Genomic DNA, 21,912 nt, shown 5'->3' on the forward strand with positions numbered 1-21,912 from the left:
TATAACAGTACACTGGAGCATGAGATTAACAAATGTTACCTGAGAATGACGTAGACCAAGAACCACAAAGCGTATGTTCACCCAAAAAACGACTGAGAAATATTCTCTATGGTTTCAGCAAGGAGGTAGAGTTTATAGTTCCTGACAGTCAAGGAAACGTATGGCGTGGTTTATTATGTTCACGCTTCTTGCATCGCAATTCGTTCTTTCGCGTCCTTTTAGATAATGCCACATTCTTATTGGTTGCAAATATCCGATGCTGCGGACTGGACAAGCTTCATGTTTTTTAAGCTCTCGGTTAATATAGCGAATTTAAAATTAAAGACGCCTTGTCCATTCTATACCTTTGAGTGAGCTATCTCAATATATCGTTCTAATCCATGGCTAAATTTCGGGTACACGGCAGTTTACTTCCAGATTTTAGCGAAACGTGGCATATAGACCTTCAAGCATCTTCAAAGCGTAGCTTCTTTCGCCCCTACACCCACAAAGCACCATTCTCAATCAAAGTCCCTCTACCCGCTTCTACTTCCACAAACCTCTACCCTCCCCCTTGTACTATAAGTAAAACACAATTAATTGCATAAAATCGAAAGAAATGAAAAGTGTGGGGCAAAATGGTAGTCTACATGAAGCGAGGTGAGCTTTTCCGTTTGAGGGAAGAGGAGAGGAGGTAAAAATATATAGGCGCATGAGAAGAAAAAAAAAAGAAGCGAATGAAGGCTGTACATAGCTTTTCAGGCGGGACGCATAGAGCAATAAGGTCAAACGTTCTCCATCTTGCAATATGCTTTGATTAGGTTGTCATTCTGTTTTTCAAGTTTAGAAGATAGTCCGGCCGCACCCATCAGGTGAAGCACCGGTTAGAGTGCCACGAACCGATTAGTTACGTCCGTGTCACTTCTTTGTCTGGTCCTCGTCTTTCCGCGCTGTTTTTAATTTCCGACGATTAGTTCATGCACTTCTCAGAAACATTAGTACTTTTGATGTGCTGGTGTTGATGACTACCTTGTCGAAGGTATCCATCGGTGCCTTTCTACGGTCCTCGAACATTAGTCACACACGGAAGTCATACTCTATGTCTTCGGGCTGACTGCAGGAGGTGCGATTAGCTGTGTTCTACCGTCTGAGGAACAATTAAGGCGTAAATCAAGCACTTAAAAACTCACTGGACTTGGTGTGAAATCCATTATGCATGGCCGGGGTGAAGACATCTTTATAAACATGGCGACATATGCGAGGAAGAGAAAAACATGGCGATCTAGTATATCCGCTTCATAAGAAAGAAACGGTACCGCCAGGAATCTTCTGGACCACTGAATGATCAGCACTCCTCAGCTGTATAAATAAGAAAACAAGCTTGCGCATAAAAAGTCGATAGCAGTGTCTTAGTTTAAAAAAAGAAAAATTACTGCACGCCTTCACGCCGAAAGTCCAAGCATAACTAAACGGTTTAAAGCACACCGACCACTTTGCGTGTTTCAGAGAAACCAAACGAGGTGTGCTCAGTGCTGGGAGGAAACCACGTCTCTATGCGACAAGCACATTGTTTATATTATTTTGAATGCTTTAAGTTCTAGAACAGAGCTGCTTAGTGGTGCGTCTGTCGAGAAGAACGACCTTAAAATATTAATGAAACAAAGGCACAATTCAGATTTTTTAGCACTCTCAGTAACGAATGGTTTTTATCTGCGTTTACATATATGGGTTAATAGGAAACTACAATAAAAATTCTCCCTTTTATAAACCGTTGCCTAGGCCCTGGCAGCATTGCCTTTAGTCTATTATTAGAAGTTACGATACGCTCGTTGACGCGTGACACCGCAGCTTCCACTGCGTTACCGGCAGGCTTCTGACACCAGTATGGCGGACGTGCTGTGCAAGTCATATATACAGGGTGAAACAAGGAGACGCCAGGCTCTTTAAATCGACCGGAAAATTCGGTTTCTTGACCTATCGCGCTATGACTTTGTGCAGCGTTGCCCACAGATGGTGCATTTTTTTTTGTAAAATTTGCGAAGAGCGAACTTACCTGAGGAAAAAGTAAAGAAAGAAAAAGGCTTAGCTCCTATGGAAACGCAGCGACGCCACCGGTCTGCAAACAGCACGGCGCCGTTTCGCACGGGAGACAGGAGATGGCGCAAGCGGTCGCGACGCCAACTGCCGCCAACGAACGAGCAGTCGACGCCGAGAGCCGGCCCTTTTGCAGACAAGGAACTGCAGTTCCTTGCTGTTACCGCGCCTGTCTTTTTTGTTTCTGCGACTGTCGCCGCCTGCGGAACGCGCGCCGCTTTTGAGTCGAAATGATCGTCTGCTAAAAAGGCCTGCTCTCGGCGCCGTATGCTCGTTCGTTGGTGGCGTTTGTTGCGCCATCTCTTGTCTCCTGTGCGAAACGGCGCAGTGTTGTTTGCAGACCGGTGGCGTCGCTGCGTTTCCATAGGAGCTAAGCCTTTTTCTTTCTTTACTTTTTCCTCAGGTAAGTTCGCTCTTCGCAAGTTTTACAACAAAAATGCACCAACTGTGGGCAACGCTGCACAAAGTCGTAGCGCGATAGGTTAAGAAACCGAATTTTCCGGTCGATTTAAAGAGCCTGGCGTCTCCTTGTTTCACCCTGTAGATATGTCGCTCGCGCATGTCTAATGGCTCGTCGGTTTATGTTGCCAGGTTTGCTGACACAAACCAAAAATTAACAAAACATATTATATCTCTTGTTCCTTTTTTTTTACTCGAGTGCATGCTGCAGGTTCATGTTGAATATTAGCTTGACGCCATGATAGCTCTTAAATGATATGCCAGTGGAACGGCAGTAAAAACGCCATCAATCATACCCAAGGTATGATTCAAGGTGCTTTGGGGTAAACCCCGATATTTCCTATTTTTGTACCCGGAACCCGTTTTGTGAAAACCTGGTTAAACCCGATTTCTTCCTGAAAACACTTTTCTTTGAGGCGAAAACCAGCTGAAAGTCAGAAAATTAGGAGACATTATAGGATCACTGCTACATGTGTTCCCAAAGGGGTTAGTTCAAATTTCACAAATATTTTCTAATTTGTATGACCGCCAACGCATATTTGCTCCAAAACGTGCTTAAATCATACTTGGAGACTGGAAGCAAGCCCATAAAAGCTAAGTACTGATCGCACGTACCCTATCTAAGAAATATCGTGACGATAATGTTTTAAGTTATATAAGAGCCTGCGCTACTACTAAAAGAAATTGACGTTTTTTTGTGTTTTTTTTTTTTTGTCTAACGTATTTTAATTGCTCTCTCGACACCTTGACCTCATGTCATCTTTGGGGAAATGAAGGTTGGGGAGTACGATGGGGGTGAAATGCTTAAAAGTGGTGCCATTGCCGGATATTTAGACCACAGTGTCGAACCGGAACCGAACCGAACCGAAAACCGGAACAGAACCGTTATTTTTAGCCGGACCGGAACTGAACCGAACCGAAATCTTCGCTGCCATCTTGGAACTGAACCGGAACTAAACCGGAAAAAAATATAACGGTAACCGATTCAAAACGGTTCACGGTAATTTTCGTTTTATTACAAAGTGAGTGTTTGAAAAGTAAAAATTGGCAGCTGGCATTTCTATGTAGTGATCAATTTGTCACATACCGAATTGCAATGTATAAGAAATTGCGGGTTTTCGTGGCGCTTTTGTATTGGCACTGCGGTTAATCATGTGCCACGTGGTCACGTGACGTCATGGTTTCAAGACATGCTGTCAAATAATGTCACGTCACGTGGTCCCGTCGTGTAGTCGCATGTCTCACCGCGTCAAGTCGACTAAAATTCAGAACGTCAATTTCCCCCTCTATTCTCCAACGTTTCGTATGCTTTTTCCTCCCCGACAATCTTTCCCCTCGCCCTACCTTCTTGAGTTCCAAAGAAATATAGATGTATTAGCGTTGTTGACACCGTGACGTCACATGCCATCACGACTTCTCACTGCGAGTAATGCGACACCGTGACGTACTCTGTTGTCATGAGCCCGAGCCAAGTGCTCGGGTTTTTGACAATCAGCATCGCCAAACATTCATGTTGACTCGTGTTCAATCAAAGATGAGAATAGTCGAACTCTAATAATGCCTAAAGCTCAACCCATGCTTTAGTTTTTGCCAACCCCAGCGCATGACTATGATGAACACTGGCGGTATAGAACACGGCCGGACTGGAAGCGCGCACGCTCTTTCTCTTCTTACGGCCTTTGCAATTGGGACAATCGCCACCTCCCGCCGCAATTCGCGGGGGGCGCTGTCACCTCACCCTTGGGCTACCCTTTGCAGTTTGCGCAGAACGCGTCTGACAGTGTATCTCAGCACTGCAGCAATTCCGGCAGAGATTTTTATAGCCTTTGACATCTGATGCTTACGTTTAGACCCTCAGCCACTATCTGATTCGCTTCTGGCGAGCCCAAAACGGTGAATATTTGACGCACATCTCCAAGAGATTCAAGAGTAAAAAGTAGTAAGTAGAGACAGCGAATGCGATTGCGGAAAAACTATACTCGTCTTTACCTCCAGGACTTCTGTTGCAACCCAAGAACAGGAGGAGACGGACCCCTTCTACGTGGAGGATCTTTAAATGATAAATAATTCGTACACTCTCGTGAAATGTAAGCAGGCCCCATCTATCTATTGCCGTGGTCTGCATCATCATTTCATAGGCCGCACATGAAGTCGGTCAGCTGCTCTAGACGAGGGTGTAGTAGTCTACACAATTTTTGCACAGTGCATCATACAGCCTAAAGTGCTTCCTCGAGGGCTTGTGCACATATCAAGCTGATTTTTCGTTTCTGTCAGTGACCGTCTTTGCATGGTTAATCAGAAGTATTCTGAGGAACTTGTTGCAAATTAAACTAGCCAAGCGCTTTGAGTGACTGTTGTCAATGCCTTCTGGGCAACTTAGGATTGGCGCGTCTTGAAGATAGGGTGCAATGAGTTGCACCCTATTTAGTTGCAGAACTTCGTGCACATTTGTACGCGGAAGGTGCTTAACAGCCTTTAAAAAAAAAAAGCAACAATGTTGTCCAGAAGTGCGAGAAACCTGGGATTCGGATAATGAAGTCCGCTTTTATCCTGGCCTTGGAATGAGACAAACAGAGGATCAACTCGTAGTCAACAGCATAACGCAGGCGTCGCACCCAAACTCACTAATGAGTTTCACCAGATAGCCACCGACGTACACCAGACCAAAGTTGCCAAAACAACAACCCACGAAGCTCGAACACCAGCGCAAAGCAGCTCGAAGGGACTCTCCAAGTGGGGTGAAGTGGGGTGAGGTGGTTGCGCCCCTGACGGCAAGCAAGTGAACTACATACGGAGAAAAAATGCCATTGACTCCCGGGCGATTGCAAGGGCCGTAAGAAGAGAGAGAGAGCGCGCGCTTCCAGTCCGCCCGTGTATAAAATTAGCTTCAGATCACATCGCGGCTTGTTCCAACTGCGAGTTGAGAAAGGGAAAGCTGTTCTTTCCTTTATTTTTTCTGCGTCTTCCATTGAGCAGAGAAGGAAACTAATATGTCGGAGATTACCTCTTAGCGGCATTTACTGAAAGTGCAAAAATTGTTGCATGAATCATTTTACATGCACACATCATTGAGGCACTCAGACATGTTTTCGCTGTTGGTGAACAGTCTCAGAAAGTTGTCCCCGAGAATAAAAAGATTGAAAGGACTAAATATGACTTATTAATCTGATGATAAATAGAACTACAAATGGGTAAAACAGAAATACCTGAAAAAAAAAAAAAAGATTCTAGTGGCCTTTGAGGGACGGCCGAACGTCGGCAGTCGCTCAAGACCTCGCAGTTTTGTTTAAAGTTCACAGTTTTTGGGCGCAAAATAAAAGAAACGGAGAATTACTACAAACAACTGACAGAAATATAATTGTCGAATTGGCACCCCCAAATAGAGGAGGGAGTCTCTCAGAACTAAAAAGTGTTCTGTAGAGGAGCACCGTCAAATGAAAAGAAAAAAAAAAAGGGGGGGGGGGGGGGGGGAGTTAAAAACCTCATGTGTTGTGAAGGTGCTTCTGCTCCGCATCTTCGGCGCAGAGCAGACAGCGTGATCCTGCAAAACTACGGCACGGAGTTGTAAAATTAGGCCCCAAAACAAGTGCACGACTATTTGCACGTGGAGAGCAGCAGCTCCTTTTCTATCTACGGTGTGTCGTTTGCTTCACCCACTTCTTCTTCAAGTGCCCTAGTCCGTTGACACACGCCGAGGGTTAAGCGGCTTTTGACCTTTTGAGCTCGACCAATTGAAACGTCGGGCCACTAAATGTTTAGGACTTGGTTTGTGAAAGTCTGTATTTCTCAACTTTTTGACCCAACCAGACGGAGTTCTGTCAAACGTGTTTACTTTTAAAACATGCATTCCTATATATTTCTTTTTGCAGTAATTGGCGTCTTGAATGGTATTATTTAGAAGAATGTCATTTATTATCTCTATTTCTGCCCATTTTGTGTAGTCTCCTTCAAATCTATTACGTAAGCACACAGTTCTTTTTGGCATACCCCGCGATGCGGTGTTTTACACTGCCAAAGAGCGAACAAATAAGCGCGTTCCGCAGACTCAACGGATGGCTATTTTCGAGTATCGTCCTCCCGTGTCGGTCTCAAGCGGTTATGTGAACTTATTACAGTCAAATTGTTTGATGACAATACAAATATTTATTTACTACCTGAAGACTTGATAACATAGATAAAGGGACTATCACCCTAAAGATATACATCATAAGTTAATGCGCCCACACATTATCTGAAATATGCTCTGGAAATCTTTTCCGGCATTTTTATCCTCGAGAGGCACTTGCATAAGTTATTTGAAAGAAACTTAACAATTTTTTTTTTTCATTTTGAAGCTGATTTAAATAACACGTGTTCCTGACGAGTATTCAACTTCTCAAACATATAGAAGTCTGTAGCTTCTTTTATTTGATGAACAACGATTTTATGTGTCTGTGGGCTGGATGAAAACAAAGCACACAGTGGCGCGTGGCGGAACTATGACAATTGCGCACGCAGACCGTCAGAAAGTGACCAATGAAGCAGCTGTAATGTCGAGTAGACTATAAAATACTACTTTGTTGTATTTAACAACAAATCACCAATTAGCAAGGGTGATGCTTATTTACAAAGTAAATTGACCGGCATCTTGTCAAGAACAAACATCAAACGCCAAGCTATGTCGAAAATATGCACTTCAATGCGCTCTATTTTATAGGCCAGATCTGTACTGAATACGAAGGTCACTCTTTTCTGCATAATTATTCGCCTGTGTCATGGTTCTGAATGAAAACAATATTAGTCAGGAAATCAAGTGTTGTGCTTGCCGCTCAGTGTTCTATAAAAGGTAGACTAAAAGGGTTTGTCCTAAAACTTTCCTGACATTTTGAAAATATTATTGCTTTTAGCTTAGTTGTATCGTCATCATATATATTGTGAAACGCATTTTATAATCTAGATTTCAGTATATATATGGCGAGAACGTGCCTATTTTATGATTGTATGCACTGTAATTAATTTTTTAAGTACAAGAGCACAATAGGACTGGACTTTTAATATTGCGATGCAATGGTCTACTAATCACGTGCATTTTAGGCGACACACCAGACTGATAACCTTTAGATTCAGGTAAAATATATGCGACTGAGGTAAAATGAAATAGATGTTCAGTCATATATGTTAATCTAGCTTTTCATTTGCTGTTTCATCCAAATGAAACAACGCAATTTATTTTTAGTACCTGAAAATAAAAGTGGATTCAACAAATAAAAAAAAAGAAGGTATATAGTTACTCGTTTCACTCCTGAGAAGTGCCTATAGCCAAAGGAACGCGGAAAACATATTCTCAGTTTAGCAGTTCAAACCAGTTCGAACCGGTTCGAACCGGTTCAAACCGGTTCGAACCGTTATTTTTCGGTCCCCGGAACTGAACCGGAGCTGAACCGAAATTCGTGAACCCGAACCGGAACCGAACCGATAAAAATTTCGGTTCGACACTCTGATTTAGACATTTATGTAGACATCATAACTAACTAAAAACAAAGTCTGGGAAACAAAAAATATCACGCAAGCGCAAACACTACTGCTTCCGCGCATCATGCCAGTGTTGGCTTTAACGCGTTAGTAGTAACGACGTTACCGGTAACGGGCTACTTTTTCCGGTAACGTGCTCGTTACTTTCTCAAAACAGTAACGTATAACATAGTTACTTACTTCGAGACACGTGCAAGTTATTCACGTTACGTTTTACATATTCTTACCAAGACTGAAAAAAGTACCCTTCAGTTTTTTTCGTGTTTCTAGGCGTCAAGCCATATAAATTTGTACGTTTTTTAACGGTTTTTTTGTGAGTATTTAGTGAAACTGTAAAAAAAGATAAGGAAATTATGTTCAGTTTCTGGATGAACATAATATTTCTTTAAATATGACGCGTATGCATGCCTGTAGCGTCAAAAGTGTAAAACGTGATAATTTCTAATTCAAAAAGTAACTTGTGTTACCTTTTTATTGGTAACGCGCTCCTTTTATTTGCAAGTAACGAGAAATGTATTTCGTTACTTTTTTTAAATAACGTCTACAACTCTGGTACTATCTTTAGATTTAGTTTTATTACTGTAAATAAAAATAATCACGCACTCAAATCCACGCGCCGCAATTAATTTTATATTAAAATTAGTGATCTTTTCTAAATATAACCCTTCAAGACTTGAATTCAAAAATGACTCCTTGAAAAACTTGATTTTTTTTCCGGATTGTCAGGCATAAAAATTGCTCCCGATTTTTACTCCCCTCCATGGCAAACTAAGAAAAAGCAAATACGAAGACCGTAAAAACACACCCTATTAAAATTGCGACAAGTAACATCATGCTGGTTTGCAAGAGTGGGAAAAAAATGGATGCGAAATACGCAGAGAAAAGTAAAAAAAAAATCTTCGACACTGACGCGAAAAGCCTATTCAAGTACGAAAATTGGTTTTACTTTGCGATGGTCCACAATAGCGCCGCGCTACACCCAAGAGTGTAAGAACTTCAGTGGGCGCGAACCCGGGATAGGGGAATGGAAGATCGGCGCGCTAACCACTGCGCCACACTTTCTTTTTTTCTTTATTGAACCGCTGCGCCTCACCGCAGGCAACATGAGGAGCATAGACCTTGCTTATGAACCTAAGTACGTTCTCTCGGTGGGGCTCCTGGAGGTATGTCGTGCAAAATGCGTTCCGGAACTTTTCGAAATGGTACTACCTTGAATCTACCTACTAAAAAATGTCGCCCAAGGTAACCGGCCTCTTTAATTAACGCTTACATTTTTCGGGGGTCTGGCTAAATAATTTTATACTGCAAAGTTCGTCTCTCTTTCCACATTTCCCATGCAAACTAAGCAGAATTTCAATTGCATTTGGAACCACCCTCCACTCTTATTTTAAGCTATCGTTTTTTGTCGAGGCGATGTCAACGCCCATCAAAAAACCATGGCTGGAAGCGCGCTGATAACTGTGCCCTCCTTTTTATTTTATAACAAATAAGGAATTAAATTTTCCCAGTGAATTTTTGACAGGTTATCGGCGTCCGGAGATAGATGACGCGAGTGGACCATGTCTGTGATTATTGGGAATCTCAAGGAATTGTTATTTCAAGACTGTAGTTATAGTGTCTCGAATTCACAATGCAACACAATTTGCTACAGATGAATTCCTTGATCGCCGACTGTGCCAGGAAAACAGCAGAACACTTGAAAATGGCCGCTGAAAAAGAGGGAGAACTGGACATTAAACAGTAAGTGAATATACGAGTGCACTGGATATTTTTGTCTGCCTCCCGACAACAAAAAATGTTCTGCTATACAATATTTTAGATGAGAATGCGTCTTCTAAAACACTTAAAAGAGCGAATACTGCAAATCGAAGCGCTTTAAATCTTCTTTGTGGTTTCTGGGCTCGTGGGCCTCTTATCGTCTGTTTAGCTCGACGGCTTTACCGGCACGTTAAACGCGCTCGTTCCAATATTTGACAAAATTTGCATATAAAAAACTTCGTTTTTATTTTTTTTAATGTTTTTTATTCTAAGAATAAATTGCGCCTAACCGAACAGTATCTCTCCGCCCGAAAGTAGTACTAGCAGTTCGGAGGAGATGCCAAATTTTCAGAGTTGTAGTTGTAAGGGATTTTTGAAATGTCTCAGTACAAAAAAGGTATCCGTTCTCGGTTTCCGACGTCCTTCCTCTCCATGTATTTGTGGTCTTCGGCACCCCTCCTTTTTCCCGTTGAAAATATTCGTAAATCATTACGCTAGTGTGTGCTCATACAAGTTATATCGTCCTGGGTAGAGATCAGCAACACTCTTGCAGGAACTGAATTTACAAAGGCCTCCTGAAGGCCGCGTAAGAAAGGTTTGGTTCTTCTGGCATCCTAAGTTTTAACAGCGGGCGACAGGACTGGGTTATTTGTTGTCTTAACTGTTATATACTGAGAATGTATGTCCAGTATAACTTCCGAAGAAGTCATTATACCCGCGAACAAAAGCAAGCAAACAAACAAACAAAACCTTTGCTAAGGACACTTAAAAGGTAACGTAGAGGTTTAATTGTATACTCTATTTTTTGTTTCCTAACTCCTCAGGTGTTTCAAAGTGAACTTAATCATACAGGAAAAACACACTTTATCACATATTCTCTCGTTTTAAATATTAATATGATATAGGACTATTCTTGACGCAGAATCGAAAAGTTCTGTTTAAGCACCCATGGTCCGTATTTTCTTTGTGCTATTAATGCCGCCGGCGACATTACCTTTTTTTTTGACATCATTAATGCGAGCTTCCTTTTCGCTGTCTGCTTAAGCGGTGCAAGGAGCTATGGGCCAAGTTGTTTATTTAGATCCGACTAATATTTGCTCTCTGCCCAGCTTGTATCGAAATTTTAGAGATTTATAATTAAGCCACCGAGAAACGTATGATCAGCAATCAGTGCCAGAGCGATCAAAATTGAGAAAGGGCATTAATGAATTTTTTTTTACAGACTATGTTAGAAGGCGTGAACTTTTCCAGAAAAAAATGAAATAGGTTGATTATCGTAGACACATTAATTAGCCTTTTTAATTTTAATCATTAGATACATACATTGAATCACCCAATTTGGAGTTTCAAACACTCCTTTGAGAGTCGATCGGATCTATGAGAATCTAAGTTTGCGGGAAATTCGTGAGTGAGTTATGGGAAGTAAACTTTCATGAAAACATTTAAAGTCTTTACCGTTTGGTTTTCTGATTTGTAGATATTACGTCAAAGAAGCGCCTAGTAGTAAACGCAAAAGCTCAGGAAGCTATTATTTCAAAGGCAAAGGGGGGGGGGGGGGGGGGGGTTGCGTTTAGCTGGTTATTTTCAAAACTCATATGATTGTTTATTTTCAGATTCTACGGAAACTACGCCCTCGATGTGATTGCCAGATGCGCTTTCGGCACCCGACTGGACTCGCACACTCAGGAGACCGATGAGTTTGTCACCAAAGCCAGGCAGGCCTTTTCAGGCAAAATAACGCTGCCATTAATCTTACTATGTAAGTAGAATATTGCTTTAATGCAATGCCCGATTTACAAAACATCAATTTGTTTTCTGTCCGGAGTCTCTAATTGAACCATTTGGCATTCAAGCTTCTGTATACGGTGAACAAAAGGGAAGCTTGAGTGAAGTGCCGGATTTGATCGAATATGCTGCGACAAACTTATTCACTGTGAAAAAAAAAAGAAAATAAGAAAGGAATATGCTTTCTATGGCTATTCACCCATCTCGGAAGCGAAAGCGATTGCACGAGTTCGTTATTCCTGCTCTACTACGATTCCCTCAGAGAACACATGGGTCAAAACATCGTTCATAGAGACAGCCATATAATTTTTTAGAGAAATATAGAACGACTAGGATGTGATCCTGGATGCTGACGCCATTTCATTCGAGACTGAATGCGTCTTAAATATTTAATTTGGGTGCGTGTATAAGTCCATACTTTCTTTTTCTATGTTTTTGCATATTGCGCAGATTTCCGCTATTGATCTTTAATTCAGTACAGTGACTGACAACTTAACAAACGCAGGGAGTTACTTTTTATCTTCAAGCAGCTTCATAATTTGTTCTTCGGAGTTGTTATACGTTTATGCCGCAATCTTTTTGGTGAAGAAACGATAACACAATTCCCTCGACTCACCACAGCTGTGACTATAACGGCCTTTATTTTTCACGCTATTTGATTACGTTTCTCTTAATATAATAATTATTATTATTATATGAAAAATATTGACTCAAATTTGTTGTCTCTTTCCCATTCTCCGCTTTTATTTCCTCGTCCACTAGCCAGCATATTGTCCAGTCCTACAAGTTATCAAAAGACTTTGGGTTGGCTGTAAATTAAGATTATATAGAGGTACACCGAGTATGAAATTTTATGCAATCCCTCGCGTGGGATTGTCGCCTTTTGAATACGACCATTCCTTTTTTTTTTTTGTTTTCTCTTCGTCCTATCTCCCAAAAGTTTTTTTTTACATCCTTGTATTTCATGTCTTTTTTTATTTTGTGGTCTTACTACCTCACCATTTGGGCTCTTTGAGAAGCAAACATTCCCAAGCAGGTATACAATATGTAAAAATTTGTAGCAGGTGTAGTGACAACATCTATATTGAGATTACTTGATAAACCTGTGATCGAGAGGATTTTAGGCAGCAAACTGTGTTTGTGATTTGTGAATGCGATCAGAAATATAAGTTTCTACTAGATGAGAAAATAATTGTTCCTCTAATACTTTTACCTAGATGGCAATTTTGATTACGATATTGTACTCTTCCTTGTTTCTTGTTCTGGGTGTTGACAAAAGCGTTAACAGAAGTTAACGAACATATTTCAATTTAGTTACTTTTTTATTAACATTTCTGCATGACATTATTAGTGTCATACAGTGCTATGTAAACAATGGATAGTTGAAGTATGGGACATATAATTTGGACACTGACCGCTAGTTAGGAATGACTTTCTAAAATGCTTGGTAGGCAGATATGTTGGTCATACTACGATGGCAATATTTGTATTAGTTCACGGATATTATCAATGTTATGTTCACGGTGCATCATAAATTTTCAACAAGCTTTGTATTATCGTGAACTCAGAGGACAAGTTTCGTTTTATCTTTGCTCCAAATTGCCTCACTCTAAAAATGTGTTCAGAATATTGGCGCATTGCGTCAACAACTTGGCTATTTTTCCCGTTTCTCTATTTCAGTTTTGTTCCCGGGAGTCTTCAAACTTTTTAAACTGAAGGCGTTAAACACAGATGTATTTCTTTACTTTAAGAACCTCTGCCTCCGGATTATTGAGAGTCGGAAAGAAAAGAAGACTGTAAGTATCTCTACAGGTCTGTGTTACCACGTTGCACATTTGGGTTTTGTTGCGGAGGGAGCAAGAACATGGCGACCATCTTCTGGGAACTTTTTTTAACTCTACTGTCTAAAATCTGAATATCTTCAAAGAAACAAAACGGTCAGGTTGCTTCCCAAGTGTCCCTGCCAACACCCGACACACCCTCTACCCTTGATGCAGGAGCAGAATTAGGGGCTCAACTGCCAAGCTTGTGGAAGCAGATACACACACGGAGGGGTCAGACGTAAATTACGGCCTAGGGTCACGTTCGAAGGTAGCAGGGCCCGTGTTCTAAATTTTCGAGAGCGTGATTTCTCTGTTTCATGTTGCAGTATTCTAAAGCTTATGCTCTGATGAGACGCATTTAACTGATAATTAAGGGCCTCGTATATCTTTTTATTTCGCCCAAGACAACTTACAAACACGCCGATAAGAATAGTTCCTGACTTGTAAAATTTGTCTAAAGTTTGGATTCTTGATCGCGTAAGAAAAGATAAACTTCCGCCATAAAATGCTACATGTTTGTAAATGTTCTAAGTGCACCATGAGCAATAAGTAGTTCAGTGGAATAAACTCGAAAAGCAACACCAGTCAACTGTTTCTAAGTAACCAAGAAATGTAGGCAAGAAATATAAGTCATGTTTCCAGCTGATGATATTGCCTCCTCTACTCTGAAGAGGAGGAGAGGAGGGGGCATACCCTCCTCCCCTCCTCCTCCTGATGAGCTGCGCTCTAATTCGGAATTACAGGGAGTTGTAAACGTCTTTCATGTTTCACGAAGTGTATTACACAGTTTCTCATTTTATGTATATTTATTTCCGCCGTATCAATTTCGCATCACCCAGGTATTGTGAAATTCAGCAAAATAAAAATATTGCAATGCCGCACGAACACTTTTCATTTTTCCCCTCTAGCACTTTGCATCAGTGACTGGAAAAATTTGCCTGACCACATGCCATAATGCCATTTTAAAAGTTTATAGATCAGAGAAATCAATTGTAAAGCTGCTGACCCGAACTTGTATATCACTGAATCATTGTAGCGCTAGATTACCCAATATATTTCTTCTTTTTTGTTTAGTTATCATTTTTATCACTTTTGTCATTATCGCCTTATGGTCGTACCTCAATCGACTAGAATCCTGTTTCACTTTTTGTGTCGCTTTTCTTCTCTTTTCTTACGTTTGATTGATAAGACGTGTGTCCTGTGTTTTTAATTCTCCCTCGTGTGATGAATTCTTTAAAAGTATGCCCTTGAGGTCAAGAAGAGAAAATGACATGAAAATATGTCTGGGGGAGCGAGTAGAAATATCAACATTGTAATTATTTTAACCATTGTGCGTACCCTTCCGTAATTTTTTTTTACTTCTTATTTTTAGAGGCAGGAGGATTTCTTGCAACTTATGATGGATGCCCAAGATGGTAGCATAGCAGCCACAGCTGAAACTGTACAATCGACCGAAGAGAAACTCTTCAACCTTGACTCGGAGATAAAGACGGACACTTCGTTTCTTGGAGGCGTTAAAGGTCTGTTTTGTCTTTGTTGATCTGCGATACAAACTTATTTGACATGTGTTGGACGCAAATCATACGTCGGCTGTTTTTTTCCTGGTGCTTTCCTGGTAGCGCGCCTAACTTGGCACAAGCTTGGCAATCCTAGAGGTTTAACTTGAGAATAATACGGTTTTGCTCCGAGGTATTAGTTAGTGCCAGAGTACATTTCTGCGGTTTTTTTCTGGCTCGCCACATAATTTACAAAGTGCCAGACTTGATCCAAAGATACTACCTATGGACTGAAGAACCAGCAGTAAAGCCTAAATCGGCCGCTTTGGCGATTTATTCCCAAGGGTGCCAGATAACAGCCAAGCTACCAGCAGTGAAGCTTACGTTTGGCACTTGTTTAACGGAATAGGTGAAAGATACCCAAGACGTCGCCAAAGAACGTTAAGTTTATTTCTACCTTCGCTTCTTCGGGTCTTTTAAGGACCTTTATTGCCAGAGGAAACCCAAATTTTGCCCGAAAGAACTGTCCTACCTGAGTTATCACAGACCTGGTTTCACCCCGTTCCTGTGCCCCCTTTTTTTTTTCTGATGCCTCTCCAATTTTTTTTACCTCGTTTTCTCAGTGTCTGTATTTCCCGGTTTGTTTTTTCCTCTTATTGTTTTGCCATCCTTTTGCAATTTATCCTGCTTCCATTAAACCATTTTTATCCCTTATGTCGCCTTTTAAAGCCCCTACTTTCTGTCGTTTACCTGTATCTCTTTCCCTCGCGCATATTACTTTATTCTACGCAATCGGCAGCATATGTCAATGCAATGCGTGCTTCATAATTACTGCTCTAAAGGATTCATGACGCGGAATCATGCGTGGTTTTGCGACACCACAGTTTTGGTACGTCGATGCCTGAGTTGTGTCTGGCGCACGAATCCTGGACAAAAGCTCACCGGACAAAAGCTCACCGGACAGAAGTTCACCGGACAAAAGCTCACCGGACAAAAGCTCACCCATTTTTTCACAGACCCGGACAAAAGCTCACCCATATTGTCAGAGACCCGGACAAAAGCTCGCCACGAGAAAATTTCATGTTGGTCTCAACACGAGTGCGGACAAGTTAGGTGCATGCGTACGACACAAAAAGGCAACGATAAATTAAATCTGACAGGCGCATGGTTTGTTGATTTTAGTAGAAACAAGTTTATTTATCGATTGGTTAGAAGCGAATGCAGTCCCCCACTAGCTCCAGCAGTCTTGGTAGATATCGATGTACATGCAAGCCCTCGCAAATATTTCTAAGACGATTCTGCAGGTGCAGAGTAATTTTTCGCACCCGCTTTACAGTGGGCTCACCTCTCCGGGCTTTCGTTAATGCCGTGGCAACGAGCGCCTGATTTTGCATTAGGCATTCAATCAGCCTCCAGACGCTTGGATGGGCGTGGCCGACGAGCTTCTGGAATCCGGTACTCTATCTATCGCAGGTGTTCATCCGGTCTTTATCTTGAAGAGCGGTGTCGTACATATTCCACCGTACCGGGGGAAACTCCGGTCGCCGTCGGCGCAGAGTCAGGCGAAGGGAGCAATTCGCTCTGGGTGCCGCCGCAGATGGAACAGAAGCATAACAGAAGCGGCCGTTGACATACGTGCAGTCAAAGTAGTCCAGCAGGTAGCCGATGTCACCGGTAGACTTTTTCCTGTGGAACGAGCTGTGGTGGAAGGAACCCGAGCCTATCTAAAATCCCGCACAATTTTCTAAATTGGCCATCTGTCTTGTACTTTTCCAATAGGCCAAACTCCCGTTCTTTCAAAGTATTTTTTAAAAAATTCGCAACTCAATGTTGGATGAGGTACAAGTTCTCCTAAAAATGGTCCAATGTTCATTGCGCCCGCACTTTATTTCAGCCCGTGTTTCACCCAGGTAGGGTGAAAAAAAGAAATCGAGGTGAGCTTTTGCCCGGGTCTGTCAAAAAACGGGTGAGCTTTTGTCCGGGTCTGTCAAAAAACGGGTGAGCTTTTGTCCGGTGAGCTTTTGTCCGGTGAGCTTCTGTCCGGTGAGCTTCTGTCCGGTGAGCTTTTGTCCGGTGAGCTTTTGTCCGGTGTGCTTTTGTCCGGTTACCCTGGCGCACGATCTCCTTTCACCGCGTTTGAATCCGTACAGCTAGACTCTGTACACCCGCCGGCGATATGAAGGTGAACACCGGACCGTCGACCGGTCAGTGCTATCAACGCCATGACGCGGATGACGTGGCGGCTCGTTTTCTTATCGCACGCTTCGCCGAGATTAAGCACTTGGATCGAGCGCTGTCCTCAGCCCTGCTGCTACTTCACGCAGAAAGCGCGAGGATTGCGGAAGGAGCGTTTCAGATGCTATTGGTAGACAATGAGATTAGTAGTTTTTTGTTGTGATATGGTGCTAAACTGGAAGGCTGCGGAACAAACCAAAAAGTAACTTATACTTTCCGTTTCTTGAAATGAACAGTTATTTGCGTTCTGTCATGGATGGAAAAAGCGGTTGAGTTACTGATAAACTATGCCGAAAAACGTCCGCTCTAATTCATGAGCAATGTGCAAATCATTCGTCGGCAACGACGTGGGCACGGCGCCCACAAAAAGCGATGCGGAAATCGAAACCCACTTCCGCGCTTTCTGCGGGGAGTTATAGCAGAGATAAGAACAACGCTCGATCCAAGCGCTTAATCTCGGCGAAGCGAACGATAAGAAAGCGAGCCGTCACGGCAGCCGCGTCATGGCGCTGATAGCACGCACCGGTCGACGGTCCGGCGTTCACCTTCATATCGCCGGCGGGTGTACACCACTGGTCGGCAGCCTTTTGCCTGCAGCGGGCCAAATCGCCGCACAGCGGAGACGGAGCGGGCCGGACGCAGAAACGGAGATTGGAGGAAAGGGGGAGGGGGGAGGTCTACTTGTAGAAATGGAAGATTAAAAAAAAACGGTCACACTTGTTCGGAGTTAACGCGGCCGGTTATGCTGAGTCTGCAACCGAACATACCTCTTGTCCTTGTGTGTGTGTGTGGGGGGGGGGGGGGGGGGGGGAGGGTTGGAGGGTTCATTATTGGTAGTGTAAATCAGCGGTCGCCGGACGCCGAACGCTGATTTACACGATTATAATGTTTGTCAAGCAAACATCTAGCGTCATTATTGCTTGACACTATGAAATAAGTAAAGCAACGTTGTTGGCATTTACTAATTTTCGATGTTGTTTACCTTTCGTAGCCTTAAGCGAAGACGAGGCCATGGCCCAGTGCGTTCTCTTCTTCCTTGCGGGTCAAGACACGACGTCATCCGTGATTTCGTTTACTCTTTACCTACTTGCACTGCATCCCGATATCCAAGCGAAGCTGAGAGAAGAAGCGGATGAGTGCTTCAAACAACATGTAAGCCGCTGGATGCATTTTCGTAACACACCGACAAACTTGTAAAACTACTCGATTTCAAAAGCGAAAATTGAAAATGAAAAGGCTGGCTTTATTTATAACAACTCCAGACGTACAGTCAGGCGAAGGGATAACTACTATACCCTTAAAATGTCTCGTCCAAGCTCTCGGTTTATTTTTAAGCTATGCTGCCGTAAGATTGTTAAGCACTTTATAGGTATGTTCAAATACACATTCATATGCTTCTATTACAAAACTTTGAAGCTGACTTGTTTTATACAACATGCTCGCCTTCTTCATTGAACACCATCGACATCTATATAATGGTGATGGATATATAATACGTATGTTGACAGTGTTATTTAGGCTAAAGAAACCTCAGACCTAAACTTTTAAAGAAAAGCTGAAGCGCTTTGCCTTCGAGTAAGAACGCTTGAATCGTCTTTCTTTGACCTCCAAGATCACGATTATTAAAATAATTTTTTTTTTCAATTTGGTGCACGGAGTGTGCAGGAAAACATTGCTAAGGCGCTGCTGAAGCACCTCCTTCCCGAAGCGTTACGTCATAAAAGGAGTTTTCGGAATCGCCGCATTTGCGCGTTGTTAGCGCTTATCAAAGCTATCCCCGCGCACACTTGCTATATTCAAAAAGGAAAAAAGCGAGGAAAAAAAACGTCTTGGCTGATGTCAGTGCGGGGGCAATATACCTCGCAGCTTGCGATTGCACGCGCTGCCCGAAAAGCGACACGGCTTTGGCTGCCGAAAGATCATTTGGTGACGCAACGACTGGCCGAAGTCTTTCGTGCTTTTCTCGCGTTTAGTTACATTTTCAATGAACACGAACGTAAAAATCTATATTTACGGGATAAAAAAACTCTAAAATTCACCTGTATCTCGTTTATATTTTTTTTTTCAAGAACCTCCTTAGCTTACTTTTATCTAACACACATCGTGATTGCCAAGGGGAGATTTCCTGGTTTCTAGTGGCCATCCGCTTAAACCTCTTTCTAGTTGGAATAAACCGAGAGAGAAAATAATCTTTCCTAAAAAGACGATGTTATGCTCTAAGACCTGGCAAACTAGTAATCCTATTTCTTCAAAGGTTGCATTGGGTAGGCGCGACTTGTTCCGTTGCCTTTGTGCTTAAAAGGTCAACAAAAGGTTCCTACGAAGGTCTCAGACACCCTACAACTATAAAAAATTCGAAGCATAGCCCTCAGAAAGGTAACTTCTGACTCGAAATCACTTCCAAAACCTAGTGCGCATAAAACGCTGAATGACAAAATTGATGGCTCTGCCTTAATGACAATACACATATAATTTTGGCTTCCGTCTCTTCAACTTAAATAACGCTTATGGCATCCCTAATCAAGACACTCGGTAAGCACCTGAAGCAGTTTTATATATTTATGTTATTTATCAATTTTACTGTTCATCCTGTTCAGAGCGGTCACAAGGGTGGAAGGAAAAACATAACAGATATTACATTTTTATGCATAAAATTAGCACAACCAGGTGAATACTGGGTGTAATATTGGACTTAGCACACTCTCTGAGAATGTATGCAAGAAACAAATGATCGCAAGACACTCAAAGCTAAGGTATAATGCAAGATCGCCTGCCCAGCCTATCCGCTAAAGCGGCAACATTTTCTCGGCTCACTTTATCATCCGGTAGTTCGTTCCAGTCTTGTGCCGGTTAACTACAATATGGTATACGGTTCCTCCTAGGTGATACTTTCGATTTTGATTTGTGAAAACCCGAATTCCGAGATTACGTCAAAGACCAACCAGAATTAACGCCCAACTGCAGAGATTATCACCTGGCTTCAGAAACTTTGGCAAGGCTGATCCTTTGCCGTATGCTGTCATTCTAGTGAATGGAATACAGATGTACGGCAACACGTTTTTTAGTATGAAGGGGGGGGGGGAGGGTACTGATTAGGTGAAGCGCCAGACCCCTTGTTTAGAGTCGAAAAGAAACCCTAATTTTGAGTTCTAATATTTTAAAGGGATCAGCAAACGAAAACTTGCGGAAGTCAGTCCTTATTTTTTACTGGGGAGGTTATGTTCTTCCAACCGTATTGCGATTATCAAGTGACATTTAGCGTTTATGGTAATTGAGGTTTCATTCTTTTTGTGTAATTAAGGTATTCACTTCTTAAAATAAACAATTAAATTATACATTTCCGCCACAACACCTAACACAAGGACATTAGCTAAGTTTAGAAAGATTTGAAGTGCGCGCTTCGTTCTTTCCTGCGTCTCAAAAATGCATTCCACTTCAACATGGTTGCTCATCTTTTTAATTTTTTATTAGAATTTTTGGTGTGCCACTTTTTCGCGCGTAGCACAAGTAGGAACGTTTGAGCTCTATCACGTTTTCCACGAGCTACTTAAGCAGTTCTAAAATTTACAAATTTAGTGGTTCGTGACGGCACTCAGCAAGTTTATAATTGAGACTATCTCTTTACCTTTACCAATTGATATTGAATAATGCAACACTAATTAAAGGCCATGTTATGCGAAACTCTCTGTATACCTTATACTAAACTGAACTCTCGTCATTGACTAATGCGGCACAAATTTCCTTTCTGTACGATCTTACGCTGGGAACGTTAGCCGATGTTCGCTGAAACGTGAGATAAATCCGGACTATCATTTCACTGCAGAAACTACAGCATCCTAATAAAATAAATAAATATTCTACATTTTATAAAAATGAAGTGTATCCTGAGAATAGTTTGACCATGTAAAAAAAATAAACTTTTAGCCTAATGAAACATCTGAAAACAGCAGCAAGCATTGGCAGAATATATATTTGGAAATGCCACCAAACACATGAGATTCGGTTGGTGATGCAGGCTGCGGTCGGTATCAGTATTATGACAGAAGTTGCGCAGTGTATCAAGTAAATATCTCGAAGGCAACGAGCAAGATGGATATACATTTATAAGATAAAAATACCAAAGTAATTATAATCACTACAAGTATGTATTGAAGTATAAACTTCTCATTAGAATAAACAAAAACGTAAGACGCATATTGATCATTAAAATGCCTAAAATCAAAAGCGCCTGCCTGGTGTTCCTGCGAAGACGTTCCGAAACTCCTTAAACTGCGGCGGTTCAGAAGTTTTTGCAGGGACAAACTGCCACCCCCGGCGGACTTTAAGGATTGCGAAATGCGTACTAATTAGCAAGATACTAACCTAGAATATGCTAATTAACTTTAAATTCGCGAAAATGAACAAATGATACCAAGTAGGAACTTGCTGAGCTTCTTTAGAAATCCATAAGCCCATAAATCAGTCAATTGTGGGACGACTTGAAGCACGTGAGGCGCACGAAGGAGCACTGAGGTTACCGTTCGCGCTGCAGACGCAATGCCGGGGATGCGAAACAGTGGATTATATTCTTAGCATCCGCGTCTTCCCAACGCCTGCCTTACACCTGCTGCACACCTTGGCACACCCCCGCGCTTCCCTCGTGATTCAAGTGGTCATAACATTTGCTGATTGAGGGGTTTTCAATTAAGCTCAGCATATTTCTAATTGAAACCATATCTTTATTTTTGCTAGTTAAACGTTAATGAGTACACTATAGGTAATTGTTTTGGTAT

The 21,912-nt window shown here is 42.0% G+C and overlaps 1 protein-coding gene across 1 annotated transcript in view; it reads left to right on the top strand.

Moving 5' to 3' along the window:
• Window positions 1-21,912, top strand: part of LOC115317152 (cytochrome P450 3A24-like) — a 43,562-nt gene that overhangs the window by 19,499 nt on the left and 2,151 nt on the right. Inside the window, exons 6-10 of the mRNA XM_040206076.3 lie at window positions 9,695-9,783; window positions 11,415-11,560; window positions 13,267-13,382; window positions 14,782-14,929; window positions 18,132-18,292. Of these exons, the coding sequence (XP_040062010.1) occupies window positions 9,695-9,783; window positions 11,415-11,560; window positions 13,267-13,382; window positions 14,782-14,929; window positions 18,132-18,292 (660 nt within the window). The remainder of the gene's footprint in view (window positions 1-9,694; window positions 9,784-11,414; window positions 11,561-13,266; window positions 13,383-14,781; window positions 14,930-18,131; window positions 18,293-21,912) is intronic.

This window comes from Ixodes scapularis, unplaced genomic scaffold (assembly GCF_016920785.2).
Source record: "Ixodes scapularis isolate PalLabHiFi unplaced genomic scaffold, ASM1692078v2 PGA_scaffold0__279_contigs__length_252992795, whole genome shotgun sequence".
In the NCBI taxonomy this organism is placed as follows: Eukaryota; Metazoa; Arthropoda; class Arachnida; order Ixodida; family Ixodidae; genus Ixodes; species Ixodes scapularis.